Source organism: Nycticebus coucang, chromosome 8, assembly GCF_027406575.1.
Source record: "Nycticebus coucang isolate mNycCou1 chromosome 8, mNycCou1.pri, whole genome shotgun sequence".
NCBI lineage: Eukaryota > Metazoa > Chordata > Mammalia > Primates > Lorisidae > Nycticebus > Nycticebus coucang.
In genome coordinates, this window is record NC_069787.1 from 91387532 (window position 1) to 91396841 (window position 9310).

Genomic DNA, 9310 nt, shown 5'->3' on the forward strand with positions numbered 1-9310 from the left:
ATAAAAGAACTAAGGTTTACAGAGTGTCAATAACTTATTCAGAATTAAGCAGTAAATAGTGAAGCTGGGCTTACCCCCCAAGGCTGCAGTTCTTCATCATTGCCTTTTGAATTACACATACGGGAGGAATTTGAACATATTCTCAGTGACTCGCTGTCTGAGCTCTGTGTAATGCAGATATGTGCCCCCATGTGGGAGATTCTTGATTATTGGGCTATTTCTGGGCTTTGGGGGCTTTTCCCAAATAGCCATTTCTTTCTGTTCCCCAGCACCAGCAACTAGCTTCACCTCTTCAGCTTCCAGTTTGCTGGTACTAATCTGCTCTAGACAAGGACCCCAGGGAACCTCTTTTGTTAGAAAGCTATCACATAAACTCTGAGAAAAGAAGACTGAATAAGTAACTAAGAATTTGAGCCAGGTGCAGTGGCTCACGCCTGTAATCCTTGCACTCTGGGAGGCTAAGGCGGGTGAATTGCTTGGGCTCACGAATTCGAGACCAGGCTGAGCAAAAGTGAGACCCCATCTTTATTAAAAACAGAAAAATGGAGGCAAGAGGATCACTTGACCCTAAGAGTGGAGGTTGCTGTGAGCTATGATGTCACAGCACTCTACCCAGGGCAACAGCTTGAGACACTGTCTCAAAAAAAAAAAAAAAAGAATTTGATGCTCATTGAGTGTATGGTATGTGCTAAAAGGGAGCTGTGGACACTGAAATAAACTCCCAACAAACCCAGGCGGGATTTGTTACTGGGCTGCCGTTACTCAGCCCAGTGCAGAGATGAGGAAACTGAGGGTAGAAGCAGACAGGCATCACGCTTGCCAGCCTGACTGCAGAACTGCTGGCTTAAACCTGTCTGGGCCACCCTCACAGCTGGGGGCCATGTGATTTTGCTGTTTGGAGTCTCCCTTGCCCTCCTGTAAATTTCAAGCAAAGCTTCCTCTTGTATGGCTGAAGCAACGGACGTCCAGGGGGCTCCTGTGGCTCATGAGTGGCTCTCTGCTGTATCTCTGGTGTGGTGTCAATCGTTGATGTTTTTAGATAAGTCATCAGCCATCCAGACAGCTGGAGGTGTCTGCGTATAGTATTGTCACTTAATCCTGAACTTGGATGTATACTTCTGTCAGATGTTGCTGGTTTCATATGGAAAGTTTCTCATCACTCCAGGTAGATTGTATATCACCAGAGTAAAGAATCTTGCCACCTATGTATCTCGAAGAGTGTAAGTGCTCATAAATGCTGATGGTTTTCAGGGCCGCGACGTAATGAAAGAGTGAAAATACGTAATGATATGTCCCCTAGATACATAATCCAGATAAAGATGGGACATCTGTTGGGTGGATCTGGTGGATCTTTAGTTAAAACCCTTTAAACAACCAGTGGTTTTAGCTTACAGAGAAAAACAATATTGGGTGGTGAGCATATGTGTGTGAGTTGTGGAGGGATAGGGGATGGGAGGAAAGTGGGTAAACGGGATGTGAGGGGTTATTGTGAAGTATAGGACTTCCCTCTACATTTAAAGTTGATTTGAGTTTACTTTGAGGGCAACTCTTGAAAGAACCAGAATTTTATCACCCTTTTAGCCTATCATCGATAAGTTCTGTGATGTACAAATAAATCATTTGCCTCTTAGACAGTAATTTCTTTGATTAAAATGTGGGCTTTTGACTAGATAAGTGTAAATGTTCTGCTAGCTCCAATATCCTTTAATTTTTTCAATTTTCTAACATCTATTCAGTTGAATGATCAGAGAACAAAAACAAAATAGTACAATGCGGAAAGCTGATGAACAAAATTTCAGACCACAAGTCTATTCTCTAGCCTATCTGAAGCACAACTTAAAGAAAAAAAAGAAGAACTGTTCTTGATTTTTTTCTCTGCAGTACACTTATTCACTAAACTCCGCCCTCCATCAAAAAAAGAACTATGCATTTCCTACTTTTGTATTCTCTGTATGTTTGATTTGCACAGCTCAGCTGGCCGGAGGAGCTGAGACATCTGTTCCCCTACAAGAAACTCTCCCCGGTAAGTCACCTCTTCGCCACTTGGCTGATTAGTTAGCTCAACTTCTGTGATGAGTAAAAGCCTTTACAGGAAACCCATAGAAGACATTTGGCAAATAGCAGGTGCACATAGAATTATCTTAAAATATAATCTGTAAGATAAGGAAAGGGTCAGGGTTTAGAATGTGTTTCAGACTATTGTTACAATAAAGATATAAAACCAACTGGGAGGGAAAGATTTAAAAGGAACAGTATTATTTTAAAAACAAACAAACAAGCTTCACCTCTCAAAAGAAAGATTTTCAGAGAGATGAGTCTTGGCTGAAATCTTAGCAGCGAGTATCATCTTCTAAGGGTAACTGAAATCTCTCCACTGGGCTGCTTCTGCAAGGTTGTGTCGACATCTTTTTCTCCCCCCAGAAAAGTGGGAAGCCTAAAAATTGTCCAAATTAATAACAAATTATAAATATAAAATAAAATTTCACTCTAATATATCAGTTCCACAGCACATTTAGTATATAATTCTTCACAGCTCAGAATTTAAAATGAGATTTTCTGAGTGTTTCTTCCAGCTGCTTAATCTGAGATGTAGGGAGTTTGAGACTCACACAAGGATTAATTATAGAAAATTCTCAGCTAAACAGATGAACTTAAGTAGACCAGACAAACCAGCTGGCTGTAAGGACTAAGCTACTCAGAATGCATGTTATTTCCGCAGTGGTGGCTAATGAAACGTTTGTAACTGGGCCATTCATTTCTTGTGTTTGTATGAGAACTCTTACTTGTGGCAATATAGGAACTATAAAACCAAACGTGAGAGAAAATGTGAGGATTTTACAATTGTCTGTTGACGTCTGTACCTTCTTAGGGCACTTGGGCATCAGCCCATTTCATTCTGACTACATCAAGGCACTAGGCTGATGGTCCTGCTCTTTGATTCTTTTACCAGGGAGAGAGAGACAGGGTAGCATGGTTGTTAAGAGAGCAGGCTGCCTGTGTTTAAAATCAGTTGCTTCCTAGCTGTGTGGCTTTGGACAAGTTATTCACCCTCTCTGTGCTTCCAGGGCCTTATAGGCAAGATGTGAACTATATTACCTGCCTCGTAAGGTTGCTTGAGGATTAAATGGATGAATGGGTATGAAGCTTAGGGCAGTGGTTATTACACAGTATGTGCCTCTATTAATTATTACTGGCTTACTTGTGGTGCATGTTGTTTGTGGGCTAATTCCAGGGAACAGCAGCTTCACTATAGATTGTAAGACTGTGATTGCGCAGTGCCTAACTCAGTTTCTTAAAGTTGCTACTAAAGCTTCATTCATTCCACATTGCTACAGATACAAGATTTTATTTGATGACAGGGTGTTGTCCTGATTTTCACAATGAAGTCAACCTTCCATCTAGCAAGCAGAGGAGCTAGTGGCAAACCTTCTCTTGACTACACAAGTTCATTGTTCAGCCCCCAAAAGGGCTCAGGTCAATGTGGACATCTATGTATCAAATTAAAAACCCATTAATGTATAAAACAGTTTGCATTCAGGGTGGACTGCTAAATATACTCTAGCACTTTATAAAAGATCACTTTTTCTTTATTCACAGGGTCAAGCAAGATGGAATATCAAGTGTCAAGTCCACTCTATGACATTGATTATGGAATGGCAGAGCCCTGCCAGAAAAGCAACGTGAAGCAAATGGCAGCCCAGCTCCTGCCTCCGCTCTACTCGCTGGTGTTCATCTTCGGTCTTGTGGGCAACATGCTGGTCGTCCTCGTCCTGATATACTGCAAAAAGCTCAGGAGCCTGACTGACATCTACCTGCTCAATCTGGCCATCTCTGACCTGCTTTTCCTTCTCACCGTCCCTTTCTGGGCTCACTACGCTGCATCCCAGTGGGACTTTGGAAATACAATGTGCCAACTTTTGACAGGGTTCTATTTCATAGGCTTCTTCTCAGGAGTGTTCTTCATCATCCTCCTGACAATTGACAGGTACCTGGCTATCGTCCATGCTGTGTTTGCTTTGAAAGCCAGGACAGTCACCTTTGGGGTGGTGACAAGTGGGGTCACCTGGATGGTGGCTGTGTTAGCCTCCCTCCCAGGAATCATCTTCACCAGATCTCAAAAAGAAGGTCTTCGTTACACATGCAGCCTGCATTTTCCACACAGTCAGTTTCAGTTCTGGAAGAACTTTCAGACATTAAAGATGATGATCTTGGGGCTGGTCCTGCCACTGCTTGTCATGGTCATCTGCTACTCGGGAATCCTGAAAACCCTGCTTCGGTGTCGAAATGAGAAGAAGAGGCACAAGGCCGTGAGGCTCATCTTCGCCATCATGCTCGTGTACTTCCTCTTCTGGGCCCCCTACAACATCGTCCTTTTCCTGAACACCTTCCAGGCATTCCTTGGCCTGGATAAGTGCAGTATCTCTAATAGGCTGGACCAAGCCATGCAAGTGACAGAGACACTTGGGATGACACACTGCTGCATCAACCCTGTCATCTACGCCTTCGTTGGGGAGAAGTTCAGAAACTACCTCTTAGTCTTCTTCCAAAAGCATGTTGCCAAACCCTTCTGCAAGTGCTGCCCAGCCTTCCAGCGAGAGGCTCCCGAGCGAGTAAGCTCAGTTTATACCCGATCCACTGGGGAGCAGGAAATATCTGTTGGTTTGTGACCTAGACTCAAGTTGGCTTATGGCCTGTACTGAGTTGTGCACAGGACTCAGTTTTTATACACATCCTAGGGTGAGAGAGGTTCTTTTAAAAAGGAAGTTACTGTCATACAGGGTCTAAGATTCATCCATCTATTTGGCATCTGTTTTAAGTAGATCTTTTAAGCACATCAGTTCTAGAAAGCCAAATCAGAATGTGTTGGTGAGAGATAGAAACCTTTTCATCTCCCCTTCACATACCTCAAGTTAGTGGCAAACTCTCCCTTCACTGCAAAATTTCACTATTTAAAAAAAAAAGTCCTTAGAGAATTGTTGACTTTCAGGTCTGGTTATCTGGACAGAAATAACAAACTTAAATGAGAAATGTACAGCAAGGCAACATACAAGTTGTAAATGTGCTTAAAACAGGTCTGTTGTCTTCGCACTGTGGGAGAAAAGACATGAATATGATTAGCTAAGAAATGACATCTTTACCTATAATTCCCCCTCCAAGTTATGTCTAATGAGTTCCTCATGCTTTCCAGACCAGGTGAGAGCCCCATGGCCTGGGAGAGCTGGGGAAGCTCCTTATGAGAAGGGATTTGAGTTGAGTCATGCGCCGGTGAAGGAAAGTGAAGTGTGCTCAGGCTTCAGGTACCACGTGGGCTAAGCATGGCTGTGGGAAGACACAGGGCTGTTGTGGGAGACCCTGGGGTGGAGGAGGACAAGGCTAGATCATGAGGAGACTTGACCAGCAACAACCCTCAGGCGAGGGTGAGGATGGCCCTCACTGAGCTCGGGGCACTGAGGATGGGAAGGAGGGAGGTATTCGTGCAGCACTTTTAGGATGCAGAGTCAGTAGAACCTGGGAGTGGGGGGCATGAGGGTTGGAGGTGAGGGGCAGAGAGGCATCAGAGAGAACTCCTAGGCTTCCAGCAGGTTGGAGAATCCCTTAAAGAGACATGAAGCACTAGAGGAGAGAAAGAGCTTTAGGTGAAGAAGAGGTGTTAGTGTAAGAGGTTGAGTTGCTTTTCTGAGCTTGACAAAGCCTTACACAGAGAGACTTCCGCTATCTTTCTCTGAAGGCTTCTGCCTTCATGGTAGTCCTTTTCATCCCAGCTTGAGTAACAAGGGGTCACCGGGAAACTTCAAAATGCTAGATTTATGAATACATGAGTTTGAGGTAAAGGAGCATATTTCCGATCACACATGAGATCTAGGTGAGGACTGATTACACAGTCAGTTAAAATCCAGAGTTTCACAAGCATTGAGCAAAGAGGCCCCAAAGAGGCCAGGGAAACTGGAAAGATTAACCTTCTACCTGCCCAGGGCATGTCACTGTGGGTTTTCTGTATTCAACTAATCAACAGGCAAAGGGGAAAAGGAACACAGTCATTTGGAAACAAGCTGCCTTGAGCTTTAAAACCCATAAAAAGTACAATTTACCAATCTCCACATTTCAGGTTGAGTGTGGAGGCTTTAGGTACTCTCTCTAGATGCCCAATCCAGACAAACCACACCTCCTAAACACTAAGGGATTTATTCATTTAAAAGGGAGAGTTAGGATTTTTTTTTTTTTTTTGCATTGCGTCTTAGGTGATTGTATACCTACTTGAGATTGTTTTGAATTTGGGGGTAGCTAAAACCAGAATAGGTGCAAAAACAAAGTGGTGATTATCACTCAGGCAGTTCAGGTGTCAGAATAATAAGAGGTGTTACTGACTTTTCGCAAGCTGTGAACGTGAAAGGTGAGCATTGTGGCTGTGGTGTCAAGGCTGTTGGGAGCCGGGGAGTAGCACGGGCCCTCACCTTTTGATCTAGCCACAGACACGCTGACATCCTGGTGTGTATTCTTGCATTCTTATATATCTAGAAAGTTACAAATCACTTGGAAGAGAATGTGCCTCTAATTAAAATCATCTTCTAAATTGGTTGTATTCTTGTTCTTTGACTCAAATGTTTATTTAGTGAGTAAAACTGTCAAAGCATTTCTTAAGTGGCTATTTTGGAAAACTTCCTTTGTGTATGTTCATGTGTGCATGTGTGTGTGTGCATATAGGGAGAGAATTGCATTTTTGTATTTCCTTTTAAATAATTTTAAAAGTTGCCACAAAAATCTGTATTTAAAGATGCTACCTCTTGGAGTAGGGTTTCTTAGCCATTGATATCAAAACTTTTAAATTTCAAATTTTAATTCTACTGCTCAAACCAAATAATTGACATGTTTTAAAAGAGAGGAGTGATGTTGTAAGTTTATTGTCCATGTTGGAAAAGGAAGAAGCCAAGCAAAGTCATGGCTGGGTCATGTAGTCACAGTCCTGAGTTATAGGCACATGATACATGAGTTGCTTTTTTTCATTTAAAATCTCTCCCCCAAATCTGCCTTTAATTGCAGTGCTGACAATTGTGTCCATTTGGATTTTGCTGTACATGTCACCTATTCTCTTATTGAGAGGACTGGTGCTCCAGGCCCTCACACTCACAGTTTGGAACATGCTGGTTCTCAGTCTGCTGTACACTCATCCTCCCAGAGTAGGTCCATGGACAGCAGATGGGAGCGCCTGTGAGAGATCCATTCTACAGGATGAAGGCGGTAACACAGGGAGGTTGGATGGTGTAGTTTTTTATGGCTGACACAGACACATGCTCTCCTTATCCCCTTGCCATCTTACTAAATGCATCCAATGTTAGCATGCAGAAAAGCTATCGGAAATGTTGGCAGCTTTCCATAGCCCATCCCTATCTTCTCTTGTTCCTTTACTTCTTAAAGTTTGATCCCATTATTATCTTCAGGATCTGATTCCATTCACCATCCCCAGGGTGAAAGTGCCCTACTGTCTCAACTCAAAGGCCCCTCTCAAACAGGGGTTTACATGCATGCCAAGAAGAAATAATGTGTGAATTCATACATTGAGGAGCTATTCACATTTGAATTACAGTGATCCTTACTTTAAGTGGCTCTGTCTAAATTAAAATGCATTAGTGTTTCCACAGTGATGGTTAAATTTACAAGGCATTTATTTTCTATCAAAGGAGAGACAGTCTCCCAAACATGAACATAACTTTCAAGTGTTAAGTCTTCTAATGAAGGTATAGAACTTACTACCAACTACACTGGAGACTAGGAGTTGGAAATGTGAACAAGTCACAAACTTTCTAACTGCTCTCCCTCTTTGCTAGCATATCCATTTCTACAGCTCTCAGGTATTAGGGTAAACAGAAGAGGCAAAAACACAGAAGCATATCCATAGCTCCTTTGCTTTGGAATGGAAGTCACTAAAAAAGTCCTGCTTGCATTGTAATGGAAGTCTTAGCCATCGCAATTAGGCAAGAAAAGGTGATCAAGGGTATCCATATAGGGTCAGAAGAGATCAAATTTTCACTCTTCCCAGATGATATGATTGTATATCTGGAAAACACCAGGGAATCTACTACAAAACTCTTAGAAGTGATCAAGGAATATACCCTGTTTCCCCAAAAATAAGACAGTGTCTTATTTTAAGGTGTGCTCCCAAAGATGCGCTAGGTCTTATTTTCAGGAGACGTCTTATCTTTCCTGTAAGTAGGTCTGATTTTCGGAGGATATCTTATTTTCGGGGAAACGGGGTAGCAGCGTCTCAGGTTACAAAATTAACACTCATAAATCTGTAGCCTTTATATATACCAACAATAGTCATGCTAAAAAAACAGTCAAGAACTCTGTTCTGTTCACAGTAGTGCCAAAAAAGATGAAATATTTGGAAGTTTACCTAACAAAGGATGTGAAAGATCTCTATAAAGAGAACTATGAAACTCTAAGAAAATAAATAGCTGAAAATGTGACAAATGGAAAAACATACCATGCTCATGGCTGGGAAAAATCAACATTAAAATGTCCATACTACCCAAAGCAATATACAATTTTGATGCAATCCCTATTAAAGCTCCACTGTCATACTTTAAAGATCTTGAAAAAAATGATACTTCTATCCCTATATGTACATACATATATATACATGCACACATGAACACACACAAAGGAAGTTTCCCAAAACAGCCACTTAAGGGAGGCGGAGACAAGATGGCTGACTGAAGCCAGCTTTCCACAGAGGCTTCCGTCCAGAAGGAGAGTTAAAGGACAGAAATTTGGCAAGTAACCTGGTGGATTAGAGCTGAACCAAGAGAGAAGGTTGAAGAACGCACATCAACCCCGCTGAGGTGAGCTACGACCCCAAGGATATAAACAGAAGGTACAAAATCCATCACCAAATGGACGGGAGTCCCCTCCCCTATGAGAATGGCTTGGAGTGCCCCACAAACAAACGAGCAGAGTTCAAAGGTCTTCCCACTCCACTCCACAGGAGAGACCCTCCAAAAACTGGACCTACCTCCCTTACTAGGGTGCCACGGCATTCTTCTGCCAGGCACAAAACTGTATATATTCTCAACCTGCAATTCTGAGATCCCCGCACTCCCCTCCACTCCCACTCTGAGGTCTGGAGGCCTGTCCTCCAGGAGTCCAGATTCTTGGGTGATTTCTCGAGGGGTGTGGACAGGGCCTAGACTGTAACTGGTCAGTGCTGATTCTGTGGCATGGGAGTGAGGAGAGGATGGTCAGTTGAGAGGGAACCATACCACTAGAGCAGCGGTGCCCCGAGGCACAGAGCAGCAGCCATTTTTGGCAACAA

General features: G+C 42.8%; 1 protein-coding gene across 1 annotated transcript; it reads left to right on the top strand.

Annotated features, from left to right (window-relative positions):
- The first annotated feature begins 1972 nt into the window (after nucleotides 1-1972).
- On the top strand, nucleotides 1973-6574 carry LOC128592396 (C-C chemokine receptor type 5). The gene is made up of 2 exons (XM_053600317.1): nucleotides 1973-2023; nucleotides 3598-6574. The coding sequence occupies exon 2, from the start codon at nucleotides 3609-3611 to the stop codon at nucleotides 4665-4667; it is 1059 nt and encodes a 352-aa protein (XP_053456292.1). The 5' UTR covers nucleotides 1973-2023; nucleotides 3598-3608; the 3' UTR covers nucleotides 4668-6574.
- The last annotated feature ends 2736 nt before the right edge of the window (nucleotides 6575-9310 follow it).